The sequence below is a fragment of the Zingiber officinale genome, chromosome 3B (assembly GCF_018446385.1).
Source record: "Zingiber officinale cultivar Zhangliang chromosome 3B, Zo_v1.1, whole genome shotgun sequence".
NCBI lineage: Eukaryota > Viridiplantae > Streptophyta > Magnoliopsida > Zingiberales > Zingiberaceae > Zingiber > Zingiber officinale.
The window spans coordinates 30,844,012-30,871,985 of NC_055991.1; the positions used below are offsets into that span (position 1 = coordinate 30,844,012).

General features: G+C 34.7%; 1 protein-coding gene across 6 annotated transcripts; it reads left to right on the forward strand.

Moving 5' to 3' along the window:
* Window positions 1–2,888: 2,888 nt before the first annotated feature.
* On the forward strand, window positions 2,889–27,532 carry LOC122056297 (DNA-directed RNA polymerase V subunit 1-like). Of its 6 annotated transcripts, none has more exons than XR_006133110.1 (21): window positions 2,889–3,183; window positions 6,733–6,860; window positions 6,955–7,052; window positions 8,762–8,888; window positions 8,970–9,079; window positions 12,140–12,196; window positions 14,817–14,984; window positions 15,774–15,932; window positions 16,014–16,169; window positions 16,269–18,005; window positions 18,113–18,288; window positions 18,539–18,614; window positions 18,714–18,841; window positions 19,723–19,892; window positions 21,836–22,110; window positions 23,699–23,872; window positions 23,973–24,113; window positions 24,244–25,679; window positions 26,629–26,737; window positions 26,842–27,145; window positions 27,228–27,532. XR_006133110.1 is itself a non-coding variant. In XM_042618191.1 (21 exons), the coding sequence occupies exons 4-21, from the start codon at window positions 6,969–6,971 to the stop codon at window positions 27,043–27,045; spliced, it is 5,487 nt and encodes a 1,828-aa protein (XP_042474125.1). In that variant the 5' UTR covers window positions 2,889–3,183; window positions 3,978–4,115; window positions 6,733–6,860; window positions 6,955–6,968; the 3' UTR covers window positions 27,046–27,532. The 6 variants fall into 6 exon arrangements, 5 of the variants coding, with proteins under 5 accessions (XP_042474125.1, XP_042474129.1, XP_042474128.1 ...); XM_042618191.1 differs by adding an exon at window positions 3,978–4,115 and having other exon boundaries at window positions 26,842–27,532; XM_042618195.1 differs by having other exon boundaries at window positions 26,842–27,084.
* Window positions 27,533–27,974: the final 442 nt, after the last annotated feature.

Here is a 27,974-nt window from a genome sequence, read left to right on the forward strand (position 1 = left end):
CTAGATTTTTTTTTGTTATAGAAATAATGATGAAATAAGTTCCTTATTTATATAATTTAAAGAATAATAGATACTAAATCATAGTCATGAATATAAAACATAAAATAACCTCCACCATTAAAAATATTATTTACTCTCATATAGTAAAGAAAATTACATTTAGTTATTAAATAATTAAAATAAATATTAATTTGGTGTAGTCTAACCAGTTAGGATACTTCGCTTTTACTTAGAAGACTAAGGTTCAATCCCTCCATGCAACATAATTATTTGAGCTATTGAATTGTAACCGACTTTGTCCTTGGGCTTAGGCTGAGTTCAGTTACAGGCTCAGGCTGAGTCTAGTTCAAACCTAGTCCGTGAACCAGTCTATATCTTGCAAGAGATTCAAATCCTCATTATACGAGAGCCCATCCTATTTTCAGACTTGGCTCATGGATAGATCTATATCATGTGAGAAATTCATATCCTCGTTGAATAAGAGCAAGGGCGGAGCCATGTTTATGGTTATCCATGTTGTAGCCTGAGGGCTCGATGGAGGTGAGAAGGAGATTTACATGGAAGGAAGGAAAAAGGTGAGGGAAAGAGAATGGCTAACCCGGGATGACTACGTTAGTATTGATGAAAAGAGGAGGCTAGTCCGGGTGGGTGGGGTGATGATGTCTCTTGCCCCATAGCTCGAGTGGATTACTTAAGGTTGGCTCCGTTGTTGTATGAGAGCCCAGTCTATTTTTGGACCGTATAAGAAATACTCATAAACGAACAAAGGGAGGTACAATAAAAATGCGTAAAATCTAGATTGGATGGTTCAACATAAAAAATATCAATGATTAACTTAAACACTAAAAGAATACTCACTTTCAATCAATATATCATTTATAAAATAATTAAATATCAACAATACTATTTTAAGGTTTTGATTTTACTATAAAATATTTTTGAAAAAAATGGTTAAAATTTTTGCAAACCATCGAAGGGCGCTCCTTCAGTATTTTTATCTCAAAGATACCCTTTTACGTCGTGGTATTATAGAAACAATTGGGTAACTATTATAATACGTAAAAGCTTTTAAATAATTGTTATAAAATGTTTAGGTGAATTTATAATTTAAAATTTAGAATTTATAATATGTAGAAGTTACTCAATAGTTGTTATAATGTGTTTAAGATGAGTTTATGATTTAAAATTTAAGATTTGTGCTATACAAAAGCTACCTAGTAGCTATTACAATATGTTTCCGGTAAGTTTATGATTTAGGATTTAGGGTCTTTAAACACTATTATATCAAATATTATTTATCAACTTAGTCAAAATTATTTAAATTTCATTAAAATCAGTAAAAACGATTATGTAATTGGTACAACCATAAATCTTACTCACCCTAAACATGTTACAATAGTTATTTATAAAAAAGTAGATTCACTTCCTTAACGACCCTTAGTATCTGTCCCATGGATATGAAGGTAAATATAGGTACACAAGCGGGATGTACATGGTAGGATAAACCATGCAGGTCATCAGTTTCTAGGGATTGCCCCTGGCGATTACACCAGAAATGTATATGCCTATCGTTTGTGTTATGCCCTAAGGGCTTGTAGCAATTACTTATATGTGACAAAAGGTGATTTGCTCGTCCTTAGCACCCTCACTAACCCGTCCCTAGGCCAACATGGAGAAGATAGATCATAGATGACCACTAGCCATTAGTGTAGGTGGTCAAGATATAGGAAAATACATGCTCGGACGCACCAAATTTCAACCCCAAAATCTTATATAGTAACACCCTATATTTCAACCAATGCATCGCTCGGAGGGGACACTTGTAACAGTTACTTATAGCTTCTATAAATAATAATAAATACTTGTTAACTTCTACATAATGTAAATACTAAATCTTAAATCTTAAACACATTCTAAACACATTATAACAATTATTATAATTTTTATATATTGTAACAGTTATTGATATCTACTATAATAATACCAGATAAAAACATTTTTGGTATAAAATTATCGAAAATGTGCTCATGTTATGTTTCTCTTAATTGGAGACGTTTGTCTCCGGGATTATGGTACAACAATAGGATATTCAAGTTGTCACATAGGTATTTGTAGTTCGAACCCTAGTTATAACATATTTATATATTTTTTTTCTCTAAATGAGGATGCGCACTTTTGAATTTATCTTGGAAAAATTTTTGTGGGGCTGAAAAAACTGGGATTATTATTTTCCTTAACCGGAGAAGCTTTTTAATTTCACCCTGTGGCTGCGTTTAGTAGGGGTGATAAGATTAGGATTATGTTTTTAAAAAGTTACTAATATGTCGTTTGGTAGGGTGAGATTAGGGTTGATTAAGAGTGAGATTCATAATTCCTAAATATAAGGAGTGATTAATAATTCTATCCCCAATTCTATCTTACTAACTCAATTCTAATCTTTATCATCCCTAGCTTGTGTGTTTTAATAAAGTTATAATATTGATTTTATCCATCTAAATTATTATATTTCTTAATATTGTGGAATCACCCAGTAAACCGCACCAGGCCTCGTCGTCTCCGCCAGGCGATCCGACGTGGCGAGCCGGATCTACTCATTTTCCGGATCTACTACAAAGCAGCGCACAACTATCACGTCACAATCCTGTCTCACGAGCGACACATGGGCCAGGCCGCATTGCGCTCGCCACGGGTCCAGGTGCTTGGCGTCACTCGAGCCATTAAGGCCCGAACCGTTTTGCATCAGATGCTAAATCGGGCAAAATTGAAATGGCAACTCCTTAACCCTGCGTATCGGTTCCGTGGGGAGAGAAGTGGCGTCACCGGGAGGTGATGGATAGCTTCTCTTTAACCGCGCCCTTTTAGAGTTACCATCCCCTTCTCTCTCACCTCTTGAAGGAAGGGGTGAAATTGTTAGGTCCACTCGCAGGGGTTTCTTTCCTCCCCTCGTTGCTCTCAGCGTTTCTGCGGGTTCGAGGTTTTAATTGGAAACAGCATCTCTGTCTCCCTCAACAGACAGGAGGCGGAGCAATGGCGACGGATTAGGGTTTTGCGTCCCACACTCTCACGTTTCTTCCTCTCCTTTTCCCTTTGTTTTCTTCAGTCGCGGAAGAGAAGAGGAAAAGCGTCGAGAAGCCTCAATTCGCCGGCATTTCAATCATTCGCGTATCGTCTTACGGAGATCTGGTATCACATTTTCTGTATTTTTTTTCGTCCCGAGAGCTTCTTTTTTGTTGACTAAAACCTTCGAGTTGTCGGGCCTAACAGACAGTGGTGTTGCTGCACTATCAAATCCAATGCATTAGCAAAAGGTCTATATTGTAGTAAAAGATGATTACACGTCCCTCACAGACCTGAACGGAGGGAAATCACGGGTCAGCTTATAGTTAGAGGGTGGGAGGAGTTTTTTTTCTGAGGGCATGCGCCCGCCCGCGGTGAATTGACCCTTTGCCCCATTGTAGCAAAGCTGCCACACCTCCGTGGGGACAGCAAAAGGTCTATATGGAACTTGCATGCCATGGGATATTTAGTTGCTGATGCATTGTAATGCACTATTGGAATCAAACAAGTCCAAAGTTGCATTTTGTTTCTTTTGCTTCTTGACTGTTCACTCATGAGAATTGAAATGGAGGGTTGGCTATCTTTACACTCTTTATGTTGCTTTATTTTGTCCATAGTTAGAGACATATTAACCTTGTGTCGTGCTTGCCTTCTTATTATTTCTCGTCTTGAAATAATTAGGGCCATTTGTTTAACATGGTTCTAATTTCTAAATAATTATTGCATGGAGCTACATTTTAGGCAGTACCAGGAGAACACCTCATTAGTTGGTAGATCAAACCGGCCGAAAGTTTGTTTTGTTAAGTTGTCTACCTAGTTTTTTGTTGCCAGGATATGTAACTATATTTGACTTTCCATCTACTCAATGCATTCTTACTATCAACCAGTCAATGAAGAAATTAAGACTTTATTCCTTCAAGGATTGGATGGATAATGCCTGAGTATGTAGTGGACCAAACTGCTGAAGATTCTCTTAGTTGCCTACTTTGGTTCTATTTAAGTTTCTGTAGACAGAGGAGGCTTTCCACCTACTTATCTGAGACAAGTTGATCTAGAAGGTAAGGTGTACTGTTATCCTTTATTTAAGACCTCCGTCAACTATTGATCCCTTCTATTTGGCTCGTAAATTAGTGGGATAGATGATTTTTGTTTGATTGTTTTCCATCCGTTCCGATACAACTTTAAATCTGTCGGTCTTCTATTTGCTTGTGGAAATTGGTGCTTCAACTATGTGATTGGTTCAATGACTTGTTGATACAAGAGATTCTTGTAGTTTTCTCTACTAATTTAAGATGAGATTTTTTGAGTTATCAGAGAAAATCAGATAATTATTATACGTAAATGTTTCAATGGTCCCACATTCGATATTAAATTAGTAAGTGATGTCAAGATAATGTAAAATCAATGTAATCTTCTCTTACATTATCTAAATACAACACACTGTTTTCTCTCTCAACTGGATATCAGACTTGACCTTCAACTACAGTTGATATCAGAGGGGCTATGAATTTCATATGATGATTAAACTTCCCTTCTCTCTACTATGAAAATATACATTGTCTTTTCCCTCTCATACGTCATTCCAGATTTTGATTTCAACTTTCCCTTTTCTGTCCATATCTTGTATGTTTCCCTTTTCACACTCTATTCATATGCACTCTTCTAATTATGTTATCATCTCCATCAACATCTATTGTTGTTGTTCTTCGCTCACTAGTGACACACCATGACATCAGTCACCAATTTGAGAAGGTGCCATCGATTGATTTGGTTGATTGTGGTGTGGGGACCAGTGCTTTTTTGAAGCAGTTTTAGGTGATATACTATGTTGGTTGTGTGGTGGGTGTCTCCAATCCAAGTAGAGGCTTGGTTGTCAACTGAAATAATTCATTATTGGTGTCATGCTAGGCATGCTGACACATTGGGCCAAAGGCTTTGAGGAGGAGGAGAACGAAGAGGAGAAGAGGACCCGGAGGAGGAGAAGAGGTAGAAGATCCATCTTCGGCTTTTTGTAAAGTTCTATCACATAAGCCTTGTTGCAAAACAATAAGACTAGCCCTCACTCTTTTGAATTCTTGGTGCTCACGGTTGCTGGTGGAACTTGTTTCACATGCCTATCAGCACGTAGAATTGTCTTTAAGACCATGTTCTAAATCTCCCTTCAACGACATCCTGATGCCTCTAGATCTCATGTTGACGTTGATCCTTGCATTTTTTTATCCTCCCGTCATTTGCTTCTTCGTGATAGGTTACATGTGGGTGCTCAGCTTCTTGGTAGTACTTATCATTTGTACTTCTGTATGCTGTTGGGGCTTTTTCCTTCATCAAGAGCATCCTTGTTCCTATTCTTTGCCCGTTTCAGAGAGAATGCAGCTTGCGGGGCCTCCATTGGTATTGAATCTTGTCTTGACATTAGGCAAGTTGTTGTCAAGGTCCACATTTAGGAATCAGTTTAAACTATATTTGAGGAGACAAACAAGCTATATATTTCTGAAATAAAAAACTATAGATGACATCAGGCTTTTAATAAAGGAAGCTAGATTGACAAATCTTGCTTCATGAATTAAGATGAGATTACTATTATTTTGTTTCTTCCAACATCTCTTTTATGTTCGAATTTGCGTCTTTGCTGACATCTTCTCACGTCTCTCAGAGTAAAACGTCTAAAGACAGTCTCCTCCAAGCATTTCTTCTTTTGGTTGATGCGGGAATCATAATATCACTGACTTCTTCAACACCCACACTTACTGACTCATTTGCACACCTTACCAAACGACTCTTATTGAGTCATTTGCACACCTTACCGAACCGTTCATACCGTCTCTTGCATCATCAATGTCTTTTAATTTGCACAAGTCTTTGGTTGACATTTTTTTTCTTTGTCAAATACCTAATTACTGCCACAGTTTGTTTGTTTGTAAACTTTCTATTTTATATATAAAATAAACATTGATTAAGATTTGTGCGACAACTAGAAGGGAGGAGCATTAGAGTTATTACCTATTAGAGGTAATATTTATATGTGTTATGATTTTATCCAACATGAAGTATGACGTTGTTAATCATATCAGAGCCTCAAAAATATGTTTTCTTTAACGATATACAAACTGTTTAATATTCTGCCTCTTCAACTTTAGACAAATCTGGCCAATGAATTAAAATTCACTTCAGCTGATTATTGGAGGTAATAACTGTGTTATGATTAGGGGTGGGGAAAATACTGAAATTTTGATATACCGTACATAGTGTATCGAAATATATTGAGCCATACCAATTTAACGGTATACCGAAAATTTTGGTATGGTATAATACCGTACCAAAATTTTTGGTATCGGTATTGGTATAACATTTATATCAAAATTTTCGGTATATTGTACTGATACTGAAATTTTACACTAAATGGTATGAAATTTAACCATATCGAAAATTTGGTACGGTATCGGTATGATTTTTGTATATACCGAATATTTCGGTACGGTATATGGTACAGAAAAAAAATTTGGAAATTTCGGTATATCACCCTTAGTTATGATTTGGTTCTACATGGAATATTATATTATTAAATGTTTTATCAGAGCCTAAAAAAATCTGTTTTCTTAACTATACATTATCCCTTTAAACTTTACACAAACCTGGCTGATGAATTCAAATTTACACCATCTCATTGTGATGCAGCTTGTTTCGGTTGCTAAGCTGACTTCTAGAGTCAAAGATCTAGGTGGAATCCTATTTTGGTTGTCCATGTGACAACTCTGTGCTAAGGAATATTTACAATACCATCTGAGGTTCTACAACCCTTTATTGTAAGTTTATGCTAAGATATTACTTGCTCTGGTTATGTAATTTATTTAAATTATCTGGCCGTGATATTTGCTTGTGAATGTGATGCTGGCATAGGAATCATTAGCAAAATGGAGAATAAATTATCCTCTCCACTTGTGCTAGATGGATCTGTCTGCAACATCAAATTCAGCATATCAACGACAGAGGAGATTGTAAGTAATTATGTGCTATGTCGTCTCTTGTTATCTGCTGCAAAATCTGTCTATAACTTTTTGTACTTACCTTTTCCTAACTACCCAACACTCTTAATTCATAGCTTACGGCAATTATACAAGATACCAGAAGCTCCTCTTCGGCCTTGGGCACACTTTTCCTTATTAGTGATATTTTTAATTCCTCTTTTTGTTGAAGGATAGACCAAGAAATCTTAACTATAAATTTCACGTCTGTCTATCTTAATCATTCTTTTGTTTCTTTCCATATTTCTGGAACCACATTTTATGGATTCAGTTTTAGTTTTATTTAACCTAAAATTCTGTATGACATTTTTTTTAAAATTTGTTTTCACAGTTCAAGGTTTGAATTTAATCTCCTTAGACTCTCATTATTTGGCATAATAATGTTTGCAAATATCATGCACTTGAATTTGACCATGCACTTGAATTTGACCAGTGAGTTTATCTCATACTACTGCGAAAGAGAGATTTTGAGCTTACTTTTGTTGTGAACTTAGAGTCTTTGTTTAGAAATAAATTTTAAATATTTAGAAGAAAGGAATTTGAGAAAGAGAAGTTTATATGTTATACAACATTCACTGATACTTGTTTAAGAAACTAGTAGGGAACTTTTTTGATCATTCAGTATTACTAACCTATATTTATCAAAATAATTAATTTTATTATTTCATTGATTGACAAATCATTGGTATGCTACCAATCATTTAAGTTATTTATTTTGAAAATTTAACTTTGGATTTTATTTAGATTATGCTTTCTCTAAATTCTTTGTTTCTTCTCCCTAATTACAAATTTAAGCTCGGAAAGAAATGTTTTTCTTAAAAAAAAAATGAAAAAAAAGGAAGGAGGAGGCTGAAGATCAGGACCCCTATAATTTTTATTCAAGAGCAAGCCCCCATTTGGTGGAGGAGGATGCCCTTTAAAATGAACTACAACCCTAACAAAAATTGAATTCCTATTATGATGTTACAATCTCAATGCATCACATTTCAATGAAACTTTCTCCTTTTTTTATCCTGTTCTATGAGAGATAAGGCTTCTGTGTTCATGTTAACTGGCATTATTTTTCTTTTCATTAAGCTGTATGTTCCTTAATTCAGTTATACAGGAAAATCTTAGCTTTTCTGTTAATTATGTGGTCCTTTATGGCATGACTATACCTAGACGTGCTTCAAATATTTCACGAATTTCATCTAATTATGTTAGTGGAATTGAATATAGCATGCTATCAATCGAAGGCTACAATTATCATATGAATTAACATTCTTCTGTTAGTTCTTGATGTCAGTAGCACCTTAATGGCTATGGTAAGTTCATTATCCTTGTGGATATCTTTGTTGATATATTTGATTATCTCATGTTGATACAACTACCAAATTAGAATGCTATTTACGTGACTCAGAATGTTCATAAAATATAATGGTTGGTGAATTGCCATGTTCTTTTTCTTGAGAAGGTTCAATCCGTTAACTAAGCTAGCTGTTCACATGTTAATTTTTTTACCTTTTGGATACCAAATATAAACTCATTCTGTTGGTACTAGTACTCGTGATCTCTGTTTGCTTGTATCCTCATTATATGTATATCATGTGTTAGATAGAATTTCATGGGTTGATATATTTCAGGATCTTAGATATTGTTGTAACTTAAAAAACATTTGATACATAATATCTCTCTCATGGCAGATGACATATTCCATAAACGAGTGTCCCATTTCACATCCATCTCAGCTTGCAAATCCTTTTCTTGGCTTGCCATTGGAATCTGGTAGATGTGAATCATGTGGAACGGCTGAAATTGGAAATTGTGAAGGTCTACATTTGCAATCTATTTCTTTTTCCTATTGTTGATTAACACAGGTAGCTTTGACAGTAATGGTATTCTCTTTGTTAGGTCATTTTGGCCACATTGAATTGCCTGTACCTATATATCATCCTTCTCATGTGAGTGAATTAAGAGATATTTTAAGCATGATCTGCTTAAAGTGCCTGCGGGTGAAGAAGGTACCCAAGTCAATCCTAGAACTTACAATTGTCTATCTAATTTGTTTTTTTGGTAATTTTACTTGCTTCTTACCTTCAGTATGCCAGTTCTCAAACCTTGTGGTTTTCCCATTTCTTTGAATTGCACTTGCATGTCTTCTCACATAGAAAGGTAGGGCAAGAAAATCTCGAGGAACAGTTGTTACCTACTTAGTTCATCATTTGTTGTCGGTTCATAATGGTTGTGATTTTCATTTTAGTTGATTGTGTAAGATGGTGAAATAGACAATGTAATAAGGATAAAGAATACCTTAGTAGACAATGTAATAAGGATAAAAAGTACCTTAGTTATTCAATTTTAAAAAAATGAAGAACCAGATAACACCGAAACGGAGGCAATTGGCCCGGTCCCACGGAAGCTTCCCACTGGCCTTGGTTATGCAATCTAACATTGCATGCTAGGTGGAAGAAAGAGGTTGGACCCATATAATGTCATAATGGCATGAAGCTAAAATACCATATAACTCAGGAGAATCACAAGGACACCCCTTATGCAGACTAGAATACCAAGAAATATATGTTCAGAAGAGTTTGGTACAATTTGTCTTGCTCTAGGATAAGATAAATTTTTGACATTACAAAGAAAGAAAATAGAAAGGCGAAGTTGACCAAGAGGACATGTAGTGTATTGATATATGTTCAGAAGAGTTTGGTGACAATTTGTCTTGCTCTAGGATAAGATAAATTTTTGACATTACAAAGAAAGAAAATAGAAAGGCGAAGTTGACCAAGAGGACAGTAGTGTATTGATAAATTGACATGAAAACTGCATCTTAAAATTGTTGAGGATTTTACATATGATGCAATAATTTTCATGTAGTCTTAATCAAGTCTCTATTTTTCGTTTTCAAAGCACTTTTGTTGAGCTTTATGAGAACGATATAAATAATGGAGATTATCTTCAGTAGAGAGGAAAGATTGAGAGATTGAACTAAGTATATATATATATATATATATATATAGATATAGATATTGCATTTTTACTTCTTATGCATGAATGTTGACATTAAACAAATATTTTGCACAGTTCTTTTATTGAGTAAAGCTACACCATGGAATAATAATCATCCATAATTATGACAAACACCTGAAAGTCTTGAAGTGGATTGAATAAGACTCCAAATATCAAAGTGAACTAATGGAAAAAGTGTGGATGCACAAATATTGACTTGTATTGGAACAAGGATCAAAAGTATGCCACTGGTTGGTATGGCACTCAACAAATCAAGAACCATCCTTTCTAGATTCTTCAAACTTGATGTTCCAAGCAACTATATATTTGAGAGGAAAGAACTTAGCTATTCAAGTGAATGAATGTGCAAATATAGTAGGAATAGCACGACCCATGCCCTTTGTCAATGATAGTGACTCATCAACTAAGATGTTATTGTAGGATTATAGAAAAAGGGTAAATGTTACTAGATATATGCCTGGAAACTCCTATATATTGAATCTAAGATTTGATGCAGAGGTATGTCTCTGGCAAACAAGCGATATAATATCTCCATTAACTAAGAATAGAATGAAGCACTTCGTGGAGCTTGCAATCAAAATAAGCATAGGCATGCTAATAGTGGCTCTATTACTTGAAGGCTCATTGCCAAGAAGATCATTCTTATAACTTTGCTTAAACTGGGTCATTCTTCTTTAGTATTGGCTGAGAGAAGAGATCATTGCAGACGTTGCAATGGAACGTAGAAGCAGCAGGTTTTGAGAAGGGTGTAAACCTCTGCTACTGTGTCTGCAGTATCTCATCAAGCAACATTAGAGGTTATTTTAGATCTGTTGATAAATTTGTGCAAGATCAGAAAAGTCACTGATGCATGTTTCTGTGGAGGAAGATGTGGTATTTGTGGGAATAATGATGGGGAAAAGGCCTCAAGGTTGGACCACCCTTTATAGGTGCCCAGGAAGAACTAGATAAAGGAAAAGAATCTTAGAGGAAGAGATTGCTGAGAACACATCCATTTTTAGAAGATGATGCAAACACGGTGTTGAAAGTCGTGTTTGTGACTTTCAAATGCAACAAAACACAAGATAGGGACAGGGAGAAGATGATCCGAGTTGGAAAATGATGTGAGAGTGAAGATATATTTGAGTTTGGGATGTCTTGTATCTTTTAGCAGTGAAAAAACTACAAGATGTGTATTTTGGTCCTCTGAACACTAGTATCCCACAACCAATAAACATGACATCTTTTGATATCCTGAGACAGAGATAACTGTTTCATGTGGAGAGAGTTCATTGAAGGTGTGCTTATTTATGCCTAGGCATCAAAACCATGTGCCGTAATGAGGTAAAAGAGTCGAAATCTCTAGATAGATTGTATTTTCTGGTCCGGACAGTATTGCCAATATGGTAAAAAATGTTTAAAGAGGCTAATTGCTCATTCCTGTAGTTATCTGCTTCAATATTTTATGTAGCCATTTTTCTGGAATACCACCTGATTTAAATATTAATGTTTGCACCTTTAGAAATTGTTAGAATTCATGATATCAGATTAGATTCATCATTCCTTGTTTGTTTTGATGATCCATGTTTGCTGAACCATATCATTTTCTTTTATAGCATTGCACTATATTTTGGAAGAGATTCTTTTGAAGAAGCATTCAAAATCATTGTCTTAAATTCTAAGTTTGGAATAACATCTCAAGTAAATGTGCAAACAAAAGATTGACAAATGTTATGTAAATATCTTTTGTTCCTAGCTGAAAGTAGAGCATCATAATATCCTATCCTATCCTATCCAAACTAAATATTAAGTGTCATCTTTTGTTCCTATACCTGAAAGTAGCATCCATTGACATAACTAAATATCTTTTGCTAGTTAGTTGGTGTCCTGAAAGTAGCATTGTAGTATCCTACTATCCATCGACATAACTAAATATCTTTTGCTAGTTAATTTGGTCTCCCGATTCATCAACACTATTTTGACTTTGATGATGTCTTTTACCTTTTTGGTTTGAATAATCTGTGATTTCCCTTGATCCATATTTTCTTTATCTTCCCATGAATGTTCAGGTCAGACAAGGTGAAGTGAAGGGCAAAATCTCTAGCATTTCCTGCTTTTATTGCCGGGTAATATTGGAAATTGCTTTCATATGTTGTGTCTCCTATTTATTGTTCTTTCTTTTAGAACTCTTTAAACTGATTAATTATAAATTTAATTCAACCTCAAATTTTCATTATATAATCGCAACGTTTTGTCTGAATTTATGTTGTTTTTTGAGCCTCTGCATTTTCATGAATCTTATGTACTGTCTAATTAGTCCGCTTTTTTACTGCAATACTTAAGTTGATTGATTTGCAAACACACTAATTTCTCTACCATGGTTTATGCAACGCCTTTCCAAAGCAAAATGCATTAAGGCTAGGTACTTCAAGAATGACAATAAATTAGATGTTAATCCATGATTATTAAATAAAGGGCAGCCCGGTGCACGAAGCTCTTTTTGCAAGAGGTTGTTTCCAGGATTCGAACCTGTGACTTTTTTGTCACAAAGCAACAACTTTACCTTTGCGCCAAGGCTCTCCTTCTAATCCATGATTATCAAGTGCTGAAATGTGCCGAATGTTGGGGAGATGATGAGTTAGATGTCCATATTTTCTAGCATCCCAGCAATGGATACATTCTAAAAATATAAATTAGAACAGAAATTAACTAATATAGAAAGCCAAATAATTTAAGTCATTTCAAACAATATTTTACTTTTTTTTTTTGTTATTTCAAGAAAATAAATTTAATAATTCTGTTGAGAGTTTAATCATATGGCACATTGAGTTGACAGGTTTAATCTGTTTTGATTCTGTCAGATTCCAAACTCTGATACGGATATTTATTTGAATTATGAACCAAATGTTACCTTGGTAGATTTGAAATATTATGTATAATAATCAATGTGTTGATAGATTTATTCTGTTTTGATTTCGCTAGATTTCAAATTCTGATACCAAGATCAATTATGAACCAAATGTTACCTTGGTATATATATATGTAATACTATGTATTATTTTTAGTTGTTTGTTTATAGTTCTGAAAAAGATGCATTGGCTATCTTGTGTTGTCAATGCAAGGTTTAAAATTTCAACCCGTACCGAGATTTCGGCTCCAAACCGGAACGATACAGTTTCGATATCATATCGCGCCGTGCCGATACGGTTTCGGTATTTTTTTTTTTATATATATATATAGTAATTGTTAGATAAATATATTTATTATGTATAATTTAAAAATAAGTTATATTAATTTTATATAAGTTTTTCATTATTAAACAACTTAATATTGTTATAAAAAATGATTAAATATAGTTTTCTTTTAAAAAATAATTGATCTATAAATAACTCGAATTAAAATTGATACATCATAATATCATAATATGTTATCTTATTAAAAGGAGTGTCGTGAATCAAATGGAATCAATGATTTTTGTAATATTTTGCTTAGATAACCTTTGTAGTTCTCCAATATCCAGATTAAATAATCATAATTATGTAAATTGATAAAAAAATACTATTTTATATATAATAATCATATAAATTAACTTTTTATTTATTTAATTAATAATTTAAATAATATATATTTAAAATAGTAAAAAAAAATAAAATATCAATTAAACATTAAAACAATAAAAAATACAAAATAATTATATATATATAAATTTGATTTATTAGGATTTTTATAATTTTTTAAAAATTTTAAAACAGTAAAAAAATTCAGAATATTATTTAATAAAATTTATTATTTTAAAATTTTTAAATATATTTATTATATTTTATTGAGATAAATTAATTAGGGTTTATGAAAGTCTCTTTAAAATATCTTAATTAAGTGTGAATTGTTTGATTTATTTAAATTGAAATGTTAATTTTGCACGATAACGCCCCATGCCCGCGACGCACTCGCCCGGGCGTCCGCGACACCATAGATGCCTCGCGGATGCCTCCGACGGCGCCAGAGGCGTCTAGCGACATTTCCGGCGGCATCGGAGGTGTCCAACGACACCTTCGACAGCACTGGAGCCGTTCGACGACGCTTCCGACGGTGCTTAAAGCGTCCTGCGACGCTTTAGGCGTTGCCAGAAACGACGTGATGCCTCAGGCGCTCGTGATGCTTCAGGCGCCCTGCGATGGCGACGTTGCCCATGCTGTCTTGCGACGACGAGTGCGCGCGATTCCTTTTGACACCTGCGCGATTCCTCCTAGCGCGTGACACACGACGCGACAAAATCGTCGCTAGTTTGGTGTTGGTTTTGGTGCGTGGGCGGAACGGTAAGTTTCACCCGTTCTGCCTAGCACGGAACGAAATTTTGAACCGTGTGTCAATGTAAGTTTTAATGGTTGATAGTTGTTAATGTACTTGACTGTTATCTCTACCGTGATTATTATTTCCTCGCCTTGAAGTTTGAGTTGCTTGTTGTCATTGCAACTCCTGGCTAGTGAATCAGATTATAAATGCAAACTGTTTTTACTACCTTTTTTTTTTTTTTTTTTTACTTTTATGGTTTTAGACCTTTAGTTGCTAACTAATAATAAAGCGTTTTTATTTTGTGATTATTTCTATGCATAAAACTATGTGGTTTTTTTGTTATAATATGCTTGTAATGATTGTTTTCTATTTTCTTTTCACAGCTGTTTTTGCTGAAATTTTTACATGCCAGATTACTTATTCCTCATCATGGTAGTGATTTTTTTCTTTCAGGATCTACCTCCTATTTCTGTCAAAGAAGGAAAGACGAGCGATGGTGCCATTTTCTTACAACTGACAGTATCATCTAGGACAAAAATGCGAGAAAGTTTCTGGAATTTTTTAGACAGATTTGGTTATCATTATGGTGCGACCTTCTGTCGACCATTGCTTCCATATGAGGTGAAAGAGTTCACGTTTTTTGCACATATTGAATGTACTAGCATTGTTTCATGAAGGTTCTTGGTGCCAGTTTTCTGAAGTTTCATTTCTGTTCAACAACTTTATTTAGCTTGATTCTAGTCTGGCCGAAACAACACGTGTACAGATACATGTATGCAAATGCATTCTATGCCACTGTCATCATCATTGTGATTGTTGTCATTATCATCAAGACCTTTTAGGCCCACTTGTGTATGTGCATGCAAACGTTTGTTGATCATGTGAAATGTCTATGCTTGTCTGAGATTATGGTTATCATCATGATCTTAAATCACATGTATATTGCAGATGGGTTTTGGTTGATTGTATTTTGGGTCCATCTATAAATTTTTTATATCTTATGAAAAGATTAAAACTTTGGACTTTCTGAATTTTTCAAAGTGAAAAGAAAATGAGTACCGAAGTTATGCTACGTCTATAGTTTAAAAGAAGCTTAAGAAAATAACTTCTTTCATGATTGATCTTGTTGTGTTTGCTTCATTAACACATAATTTTCCTCACATTTCAAAAAATATTTGAAGTGCGGCCTCTCCTTGTAGAAAAATGCTAAATATTCCTTCTTTTTTAAAGAGAAATGAATGCTATCTTTCTTCGGTTTTTTTTCTTCTTTTGGATACATCATCATCCTTTGTCACTGTGGAATCTGGAAGTTGTGCATAATAGCTATAGTCTATAGATCATGAGGTGTCACTAGTAATGCACTTAAGAAAAAAAATGTTAATCATATTTTTACTATTTGTTTGTTTCCAGGCCCTTAATATTTTGAAACAGATTCCAGAAGAAACCAAAAAGGCACTGTCTGGAAAGGGATACTCCCCTCAAAGAGGTTTTATTATGCAACATCTTCCAGTCCCTCCAAATTGCCTGTGTGTTCCTGAAATTAATGACGGGAAATGTGTTATGTCATCTGTAAGTTTTTCATTATAAGACATTTGTGAAGATAATTTAGTTGTTATTCTTGGATAATATCATTTTCTTTCTCTCTTGTAGGACATATCGAAGTCCCTTCTTAAGAAGGTTCTCAATAAGATTGAGCTCATCAAAAGGTCAAGATCTGGGTCCCCAAATTTTGAATCACATGAAGTTGAGTCAAATGATTTACAATTGTCGATTACACAGTATATTCATCTCAGAGGTACTACCAAGGTGAGTTGTAATTGTAAAAGTACTTGCCTCTAGTTCTAGGTTTATCACATATGTGCATTTTAGTGTTTTCACAGTTAATTTACTGTTGGTATCTTATAGGCACCTCATGACATCAAAAGCAGATTTGTCCAAGGCAGTGAGTCAAGTGAATTGCCCTCGAAGCAATGGCTGGAGAAGATCAGAACATTGTTTATAAGTAAAGGGTCAGGCTTTTCTTCACGCTGTGTGATTACAGGAGATCCTTATATAGGAGTTGATGTGATTGGTTTGCCATCTGAAATAGCAAAAAGGATTACATTTGAGGAACGGGTAACAGAATACAATATTAATCATTTGCAAAACATAGTTGACAAGAGACTATGTATAACTTACAAAGATGGTTCCTCAACTTATGCAATTTCTTTGGGATCAAAGGGGCATACAAGTCTTAAGGTTGGTCAGATTATAAATCGCCAAATTATAGATGGGGATATAGTTTTTATTAATCGACCGCCTAGCACTCATAAACACTCATTACAGGCTTTTCATGTTTATGTTCATGAGGATCATACTGTTAAGATTAATCCCCTTATATGTGCTCCTCTTGGAGCAGATTTTGATGGCGATTGCATTCATATTTTCTACCCACAGTCCCTTTCTGCAAAAGCTGAAGTTGCAGAACTGTTTAGTGTGGAAAAACAATTGTTGAGTTCACATTCTGGAAATATGAACTTGCAGTTGGTTCATGATTCTCTGTTGGCTCTGAAGTTGATATCGAACTTAAGTTTCATAGGGAAGGCAGTGGCACAGCAGTTGTCTATGTTTGAATCACCTGTACTGCCATCACCTGCAGTAATCAAGGCTAATAATCATGGCCCATGTTGGACATTTCTTCAAATTTTACAGAATGTTTTGCCATCTCACCTGAACAGTTGTGGGGATAACTATACCATATATCAAAGTGAATTTTTGAAATTTGATTCTAGTAGGGACATTGTGCAGTCACTGCTAACTGATATTCCAACTTCAATCTATCGCTCAAAGGGCCCTAAGGATGTACTCAATTTCTTCAATTATATACAGCCACTACTGATGGAGGTTTTGTTTATGGAAGGCTTTAGCGTCAGTTTGAAAGATTTTTATTTTCAGACAGCCATTATTGAAGAGATTAGAAGAAGCATACAGAAAAATTGCTTCATACTTGGTCAGTTAAGATCAGGATATAATGAGCTAGTGCATTTACAATTTGAAAAATACCTCAAAAGCTTGAAATCTCCAATAGCAGATTTTCTATTTAAGTTTTCAGCCTTGGGTAGTTTGATCGATGCAAAGAATGATTCAGCAATTGTCAAAGTGGTTGAACAAATTGGATTTTTGGGGCTTCAGCTTTTTGATCAGGGAAAATATTATTCGAAGGCTTTGGTTGATGATTGCTTTACAACTTTTATGAATAAACATTTCTTTAGCGAACTTGATTGTCCATCTGAAGCATATGGACTAGTTAAAAGTTCCTTTTTTCATGGTTTAGCTCCTTTTGAAGGGTTGGTTCATGCAATATCCACGAGAGAAATTATTGTTCGTTCATCTAGAGGATTGACAGAACCTGGAACCTTGTTTAAGAACCTTATGGCAATTCTTCGAGATGTCATCATTTGCTATGATGGCACTATTAGAAATGTATGCACTGGTTCCATTGTCCAAATCAAGTATTTGGATGATGAAGTAGTTGATTCTTTGACCACAGCATCCCCTGGTGAACCAGTTGGAGTCTTGGCTGCTACAGCTATATCAAACCCTGCATACAAGGCTGTTCTTGATTCATCTCAAAGTAACAATTCTTCATGGGAACTTATGAAGGTACAAGTTAGATGTGTTTTTCACGTAAAAAGGTCATTTTTATCTGTGGATCAGATGCTTGTTGCTGATATGTATATAAATTTTATCTCCTTTTTGACATTATACAGGAAATTCTTCTTTGTAAGACTGGCTACAAAAATGATGTTTCTGATCGCCGAGTGATCTTGTACTTGAATGATTGTTACTGTCGGAAGAGATTCTGCAAGGAAAAGGCAGTATATGCAGTTTTCAATTGCTTGAAAAAGGTCTGTTTAAAGGATTGGGCTCGCGAATTCTATATTGAGTATGTACCTATACTTGGCTACAAATTTTTCATCCTTTTCAGTTCCATAGATTTCCTTGTTTAATTATTATAAATTCTTTCAATTCTCGCTTTCATTCTTCAGTTACATGCTAATAAATTTAATGGTTTATAATTGTGAATCGTCTGAATGGACTATTTTGTATTGTTCCTTTAGCATTTTCTTGCACTTTTTTATTGTTTGATATATAATGATTTTCCTTCTGTTATTAACTTCAGTTTTGTTGTTCAGATATAGAAAGCAAATAGATTTGCCTAATAAATCAGAGACATTTTCAGGTCTTGTTGGTCATGTTCATCTTGACAAGGTTCGTTAAAGTTGTTCATGTATCTTTTGATTCTAGCTGATTTGTAAGTATTTTGATAAAATGATTGTTCTAAGGATATGTTTGCTTTCTCTTTGACAGACGCAATTAAAATTGTTCAACCAAAATATTGATGAGATACTTGGGAAGTGCCAGGATGTTTTGTTTAAATATACAAAAAAGAAAGGACAACTCTCCCAATTCATTAAGAGGGTTGTTTTGTCTGTTTGGTGAGAAGTTCTCCTTTACAGAAGTAATTTTGTTTCAAATTCATTACAACACCAGACCACTAGGCAGTTTTTTTAGATTTATTTTGCTTAACTATGACAGAAAGCTCAAGTAATTTGAGTCAAATGCTCAAATCTTATCTGTTTTGTGCTTAGTATCCATATTTCTATTAATTTTTGAGGTATCACTTTTGTTCATGCGTGTCTTGATGGATACATTTTTTTAATTCAATCTTCAGAAGATGCCATTTCTTGTCATTGTTAATTGCACCACTTTTGTGAAGCAATTGTTGGAATATTCGTTCTTATTTTTAAATTTACTTTGACATGGTGCGAAAAGATTCTTTTTTTGTCGATTATGTACTGTAAATAAACTCGTCTACTCCTTACAAGTCTCAACTGCTAAAGGGCATTCTCACTACACATTTAATTTTTCCTCAAGTCCTTTTGGATATTTGGAAAAACCACTTTATAATAAATTTTTTTAAATGCTTGTTTGTATAGATGCTTGTAAATAACTATGCTATTAACATTTCCAACGATTTTGACATGTGAAGAATGCCATACAATCTGGCTTTGCTCAATCATTTTGTTATATAAACATGTTTCCTCTAGGATAGAAATTTTGTTGTCCAATAGAAATCTAGACTCCAGCAAGCATTATTGTTACTTTTTATATAAAATTAAGCCTTCAGTTGTCATTACAGAATCATATTTCCGTGATTGAGATATCTGTTGACTTTTTTAGCGTGTACAATTTAAACCCAATGTAAAGGTGAAGATATAAGCAGTTATATATCTAGTTAACTGTTCTTTAAATAGTAAGAGATCTTTCTTTGTAATCTCAAGTTCCTTAACTTTGTCGTGCTTCTGCTTTGATGTAGTGAATGTTGCAACTACAAGCAGCCACATGATGGGGATCTATGTCATTTTCCTTGCTTGCAGTTCACTTTCGTTGATGCTAATACTGCTCAAAATGATGAATCTCTTGAGTGTGCAATACATGTCATGGCCAAGGTTATATGTCCTATATTGTTGGATACAATTGTTAAAGGTGTGCAAACTTCATTCTAATGAACCACTAATTATGTCATCAAATATATTTTGTAAATATTGTCTGGTTGAATATGCTTCCATTAGTAAATACATTTCCGTTTGGATATCTTTCATTTAGAACCTAAATCCAATGCTTAATTGTTGATGCTTCTTGAGCTTTAGTTATCATTCTTTGTTGAAGCTCAGATGCATAGAACTAATAGATTGAGTGAAGCAACCTTAAGAAATTTACTGTTGAATTCTATTCTTTTAATGTAAATACATGAAAAACAACTGATTCCTTTGATTTATTGTTCTACACTTACAGTTATTAAATAAGAGGAACATTCAGGAATTTGGAGTTTCTAACATCTGTGTTTGTGTGCATTGTTTCTGTTGACTCTAATTTTCTAAAATCCTAGAATGACAATGTTAAAAAGTCACTGTAGCAAACCAGTTTGTAACTATATTTGGGGGATTTTAGAAAAAAGGATGTAAACATTTGAATCTAATTGAAATTGCCAATGTTGAAGCTTAATTTAGCTTACTTGTTCACTATTTTTCTTCTAAGAACAGAAAACTTGTAATGAAGTTCATCTCCCATTTAATTCAAAACACTTAATAAGTCTATTTTTTTCTTACCTTTTCCAAATGCTTCACATGTCTATTCAGAGTGTTTCTGAGAATTAAATGAAGAACACACTAATTGTCAATGGAAGGAATACAAAGTGCCATTATTTTTCATATTTCATTAAACTAGGCACATCTTTATTTAAATAGAACCTTCTGAGTAAATATTGCATTAAGAATTCTGCAAATACTTCTATTCATCAAGTTTAAGCTTTTTTGTTGGACTATGTTATTCAAGTATTTGTGTCTTCTTGCATAAACCTTTTAATTGATGTGATTAATGATGTTTAGAGTTCTATCAATAGCTGGTTGGTGTATTAGGTTTGTGGTGTGAAGCAAGAGATCCATGTCCATGGAATTTTACTGCAAGTGTTTTCTTGCTAAAGAGTAAAGAAAGACAGAGTAATTGGCCCATGGAGTTGCTAGTTGTTTTTGATTCATGACAGAAAGTGATAGGAAGTATCCATATAGAAATTATGTTAATACCATATAGATGGTAGAGAGTTGTGCATATGCTTGGGTTTAAAATTCCCGAGTCATGTTATGCCAGAAGTGGTATCATTTCATGAGCATCTTAAGGTTAAAATATGTTTAATGTGAAAAGGTTGCATGTGCTGGGTTATTTGCTTCACCTGATGATAAGATTTTTGAGTTACTGATAATTCATGGTCTCGTTAAGATTTGTATCAGAATTATTTTTTTTGTGACAGAATTGCCTATGCATTATGTGCCCATGGGTCATTATGTGAGTTAAAAATAGTTTTTACATTGAAGGTTTGTTTGGTAGCTGTTAATTTTTGATTCATGATATTAGTTGTTTCAAGTTGTGGTTTCTAGAGGCAGTAACTAAAATTGGATGTGCCTGTTAGTCGTCTCCATGGAGTTACATATGATTTAAGTTGAAAGATTGTGTGTTGATGATAATTGTTAATCTACGATGTTGACCATATGTGATAGCTGTGTTGGTAGTTGAAAAATGACCGCTGAACATGTCTGAGCCATCTGTGGTGTGATTTCTATATGGTTTTGTACTGAAGCATGAGTGCATGACTAGTTTTTGATGAATGAATGTGTGGAGTATTTGATACTTGCAAGAGTTGGTGGTGTTCTGCAACTGGACTTGACCATTTGTTGCCCTGGACATCTGGGCAGTGTAAAAGATGTTTCCTCTGGGTAAAGATTTATTACATATCTAGTCTAGTTTAATTGTAGCTAGCTGCTAAATCAACCTATTTAAACTGGTAATATATTTCTAATGCTTTGATGATGAGAAAACAGGCCTTGTGAAATGTGTTACATTTGTCTTTGCTTTTAACTTCTCTTTTATATCAGGTGATCCTAGAGTTTTTGAAGCAAAGATTGTATGGATAGAACCAGATGCAACTTCTTGGGCGGCTAACTCATGTAAAACCTTAAAGGGTGAATTAGGCCTTGAAATTGTTCTTGAGAAAGCAGCAGTTCGAGAAAATGGTGATGCATGGAGGATGTTAATGGATGCTTGCCTACCTGTGATGCATCTTATAGATACAAGTCGATCTTGTCCTTACGGAATTCAGCAAAATCGGGAGCTTCTGGGCATTTCTTGTGCTTTTGACCAAGCAGTTAAGGTATAATATTGTTCGTCTTCTTGATCTTAGTTACATATAAGGGCTTAGGCTTCAGTATATATATTATGGATTTGTACTAAGTACATTATCGAAAGCATTATCTAAAAGTAGTTAATAATTCATTTATTATACCTCTCATTTGTTGCCATTTATTCATATTACCAAAGTCTACCTGGCCTCAATGTTATATTCACACGATTCGCAAGTCAAATGAGATCATCAGGTGTGATGTGATGATATTCATTGGAAATAGGTGGTCGGAAAAGCGATACTCATTAGTAGTTTGAAATCTCGTACCGTGCCGAGCGAAATGGTCTAAATGTATCGGTCCGATCAATCATCGAAATTCTATACCACTTAGCTCCAAGGTTCAAAATTTTGAGTTGTGTCGTAGTTTCAATCTTTAACTGGAAAGATACTGATCTCGTATTGTGTTGACGCTCTGATGTATGGTGCCAGTGACGGATTAAAAGTTGAAGGAGGAAGGAGATAAAGTCAAGGAAGGAAACATTCTCTCTGCTGAATGGTATCAAGATTTAATAATTTATTGAAATGATATTCATGATACAAAATTTAAAATAATGGTTGGCATCAACAATATTTCTGCATCATTTTCCTCCTCCTTCAACTCTAATCCATTACCGGCAGCATATATCGAAACATCGGCACGGTACTAAATAGTATCGTTCCAGTCAAAGACCGAAACTTTAGCACGACCCAAGATTTTGAACCTGAGTTTTTAGCTTGTTTCAGTGATTGTTGCTAAACTTGGTCATGTTATAAGTCATTCCTTTATTCTGATTTTCTTTTTCAATCTCAGCCACACATGCTGTGGAAGCTATTGTTTTACAAAGCATGAAAAAGGAAACTAATTGTGATTCCTAATTTACCAATGTGATGGGTAGGCTATCTCAATAATGAAACCGAAAGATCTTAAAAAGGTCCTTGGGAAGAGGTAAACAATAGTCCATTGAACCACCTATTTCAGATTCTCAGTAAAGAAGCTGCATTTTGCAGATGTTTTCATTCTGAGGAAGAGGTAAACAATAAGACTGTTAAATGTTGTCGGTGAACGAGGCTTACCCTATTTCCTGTATCATAGCACATATATTAAGGATGTGAAATATTATCAGGATTAATTTGATAATTTAGTCTTATGATTCAGTCTAGTATTATGATTCAGTCTACAGATAGTTGGGCAAAGTGTAATTGACTGGTGCTGTACCATATATTCAGGCATTCTATATCTCCTTGTCAGCATTCTTTCACTCCCATTTAGCCAAGATGGACTAAGGGAACTGATTGTGTCAAGCCAAAAGTTCAAGGATGAGAATGCTATAAAAATGTTGAAGGACATACCAGATAGTTTATTGGCTATTAATGAATTTACCCAATTATATTGGTTTGCATGTCTTTACATGATTCATCCTTGAGAATTTGCTGACGATATTGGTGTATTTTTCTATCAGTTCCATTTCTAATTTGCTTAAATTTAGTGATATTCCTTTTCATTGGTATTGAGTAATGCTTCTATTGGAAATACTGATATCTTCACTGCAAAATTAATGATGATTGACCATTTGTACAGCGGTTGTCAAGATCAATTAGGATGGTTTCAAAAGGTGTGATGAAAGAACACCTACTTCTGGTAGCAAACAGCATTACATGCACTGGGAATCTTGTTGGATTCAACACTGGTGGTTATAAAGCACTCTTTCGTTCTTTCAAAGTTCAAGTACCATTCACTGCTGCCACTTTATTTGTAAGTACCTTTCGGCATATCGAACTCTTTGTTTGTCAAGTACACCAAATTTTGCCAATTTTACCACATTATGACATTGAATTTCCTTTTTGTCTTTCAGACACCCATGAAATGCTTTGAAACAGCTGCTGAAAAATGTCAGACTGATTCTTTAACCAGTGTGGTTTCATCTTGTTCATGGGGCAAAAAGGTGGCTATTGGTACTGGTGCACCATTCCAGATACTTTGGGATAAAAATCAGGTTATTTTTTCCATTCACATTATTATGCTGACCTATGACCACACAAATTCATGCTTTCCTTTTATTTTAGACGATACAACATATTTCTCGATATATGATTGCACAAACTCATACTTTCCTGTTATTATAGACGGCAATGCATAAGGACATTGGTAAAGGAGTATATGATTTCCTTGAGATGTTAAATCCCACATTAAGTGGAGAGGCAACTGGCGCATGTCTTGCAGATGTTGATGACATCATCGAAGACCAGGAAATGGAAGTTTGTTTATCACCTGTAGCCAATGGCCATATGACTTTTGAGGAAAATCATGAGGTTGAATACAGCTTTAAGAAAAATCTAAACCAGGAAAATAGGAAAATTGAGAATTCTTGTCGAGACTTTGCTTCAGATTTTGGAGATAAATCAGGCAATTGGCAAGGATGGGAAAGTAGGCAAGACAGTGGCAAAATGGCAGAAACAAATGCCTGGTCTAGTTGGGATTCCCAACACATGGGACAAATCACTGTTGGATCTTGGGAAAATAAGGATTCTCAAAATTGTTCTGACCCTTCAGTTGAGCTTAATGCATGGGGGAAAGGTACAGAAAAAAATGTAGCTTCATGGGAAACTCGATCTGTTAAATCAAGTGGTGGAGATATTTGGAATGAAAAGGTGACCAAAAATTTGGAAGAGAAAGAAGGAACATCTGTTTGGAAGAATATTAGTTGGAGGCCCAAAGGCAATTCTAATGAAGATGCATTCTCTTTGCCTGGGACTTTGGACTCTGAAAGTTCTAAAGAACCATGGGTCGTGGGTGCTAGAGACAACACTGGAAACTCTTGGAAAAATGGTCCGGATGCTGCTAAACTTCCAAAAGCAACTACTTGGGGTTCCTCTGAAACCGAATTTGATAAGGATTTGAACAGTGTGCAGAATGGAAAATCTTATAATGGGAGGGACAAATCATGGAACTCTAATGCAACTGTAGATTTTAACAACCAGCAGAGTGGCAATTCAACCAGGAACTTGGAGAACCCATGGACTTGCAAGCCAACTGATGATTCGAACAACCAGTGGAATAACAATCCATGGAGTTCAAATGCAACTCGAGATTGTAACAACCACCAGAGTAGCAATTTAACCAAGGAAATGGAAAAACCATGGACTGACAACAACCAGTCAAATAACAATAGCACATGGGACTCCATTGCTAACCAAGATTTTGAAAAGCAGCAGAGTGGTGATCTAACCAGGGATATGGAAAACCCATGGATTTGCAAGCCTATTGAAGATTCAAATAGCCAGAGGAATGACAATGGCAGTTCCACATTAAACAATTTTGATAGTGGAAATCAAACTTGGAATTCTGGTGGTTGGGGTTCTGCAACTGCTGCTGGCAGAAGAAACCAGAAAAAATATGGTGGAAAACCACCAGGAACTCCAGATTCCAGAAAAGTTTGGAACCCAAATAGGCCATCCATTTCAAGACGACCATTAGAATCTCTTTCAACTGAGGAGGAAAAGGTTCTCGCTGAAGTGGAACCAATTATGCAGATAATAAAGAGAATTTTGCGAGATTCCAGGTAAATAGAACAGTTTTATATCTATTTGTCTTTTAGTGTCTATGAGTCAATTGAATGGTTTCATATCTTTACAACTTGATGATAAAGTCAAAGTATATTATTCTCCCAGCCTGTGGCCTGTCCCTGGTCTCGCGGTTTCGTATTTGTACTGCTATGCTATAGTAAATGCATTGAAGAGAGAGCTGTTGAATGATACATTTATTTAAGTGTCTATAAAAGAAAATATAATAAATAAATGAAGCTTGCTGGCATTCATAGGAGTCTTTGCATTGAACTTCTTTACTCAATTAGAAAAAGAGTAACACTAGCGAAATTACATTTTCTATAGCAACCTCTTTATGTACCAATGTGTTCTGTGTAGACATCTCAATGGATTAGTAGCTGAAATGACGATTGAATTTGCACCCTAAATTAATTGATGACCATGATTGTGTTCATTCACAAGTCACCTCTTGTTGCCCATGATCTAACAACAAACAAATTCATGACTTTCACCATTTCTCACCATTGCTTATATGCTCCATGAGTCTTAAGGTCCTCTCTTATGGTTCAGTATTGCATTGTGGTCTGAATTGTGTCGGGTCCTTCATTTTCATTTTTACCTCTCTCTTCATGCATGTTGAATGGCAAGAAAAACCAAAATCTTTTGCATAATATATAATGTAATATTTAGTTGTTTTCTGTTCAATGAAATCAATATATGGAACATAAAGACATGAATTTCGATATGGTCTTTAGATTTATTAGCAAGTTTATTTTTATTATTGCTCGAACATAGTCTGCCCTTGAGTTTATTCTTGGCTAATAATGGATTAAATCATCCAATCAAAAGTCCATTTTTTAAGAAAAAGAAAAAAAATGCTCCCTCAATTTTTGGCATTTTCATACTGTGGATAAAGTGTTTTGGTTCTTATTTTCTAATTACCTCGTTTACTATCCATGGGTTCAGTGATGGTGATCGACTGTCTGATGATGACCAGAAGTTCATTTTAGAGAATGTTTTTTCATACCATCCTGATAAGCAATCAAAGGTCGCTGATCAACTTGACTATATCATGGTAAGCAATGCTGAATTTAGGATTCGAATAAAAACTACAGGGTACTATTTGTCTCCAATTTACCTAGATGCATGGTCAATAAAAGTGTGCTTTGCCATTGATAGGTTGACAAACATGGTACATATCAAGATTCAAGGTGTTTTTTTGCCGTGTCACGTGATGGCACTAAAGCTGACTTCTCCTATATTAAATGCATGGGGAATTTTGTCAAGAGAACCTTCTCCGAGCATGGAGAGTCGTTCTGCCAAAAGTATTTTAAGCGGCGTCGGGTTGAGCCAGCTGAAGACAACAGTCAGCAGCTGCCGTAGCAGATGAATTTCTATATCATTGTGCTGCTCTAATTCCTTGTATATAGAGCTGCTGTGTTTCTAACTAGTTCAGTTTGTTGTTAAACATCAACTAGAGAATGTAAATTATTGCAAATAGACTATAGAATCATATCATCGTCTGGCCATTCGAAATGCCATTCTAAATGCCAGTTTTAATGCAGGTTGCATGGATCATTGAAGGCATCTTTTTACAATACTTCTGACAGCCACATCGGTCCATTACTGCATTCTTCATTATTGGCAAAGGTGCAATATTTGTTTTGACAATCTGGTGGAATTCAATGTCAAAACTGAAACGAACTTAATTGTCGTGTATCAATTGAGTACCACTCGGGCACTTCTGCAACAAGGTGTTTTCATATGATTTCCTTAGCCATTTGCCTTGGCTCGGGGGGATATTTGCTAGCACTTCTGACCTTGTAAACACCCTTTTTTTTTTTAAATTAGTATTGTAATGTTAATTCAAGTCAATATTCTTCTTTTTTATTTTATTTTTTTAATAAATGTGCATATTTGGCCTCCGCGTCGTACTGAGCAAACGCATCGATGTCACGATGGACCCTACTGTTGGGGCTGGTGCAGGAGGTTGAATAATTTTGTTTAGGTTGCACAATAAACATAAAAGATTATGATTTTATTTGGTTCATAGCCTCCCAGGTTTAGTTTTAGTGCTCTATCATAACATTTTATTCTTCTCGGATATATTTTGGAGGCAGAGAACATTACAATAATACAAATATACATAGGCAAATATAATGTAAATTATTTTATAAGAATCTTGTTTTGATGGTTTTGAAATATAATAATACTCTATTCCATAACCTTAAAAAACCAGTCTCCAAAATTTCTTAGAAATTCCTATTTTATTGTTTTTAGTTAGGGATTGGTTTTCACCTGTCAGTTAATTG

What these genes read in the sequence shown, in the direction of transcription:
- LOC122056297 (XM_042618191.1), top strand. Translation starts at nt 6,969, where the DNA reads ATGGAGAATAAATTATCCTCTCCACTTGTGCTAGATGGATCTGTCTGC. An exon ending in GACCATTGCTTCCATATGAG is followed by an intron (nt 14,985 to 15,773) that starts GTGAAAGAGTTC and finishes GTTTGTTTCCAG; the next exon opens with GCCCTTAATATTTTGAAACA. An exon ending in ATCTCAGAGGTACTACCAAG is followed by an intron (nt 16,170 to 16,268) that starts GTGAGTTGTAAT and finishes GGTATCTTATAG; the next exon opens with GCACCTCATGACATCAAAAG.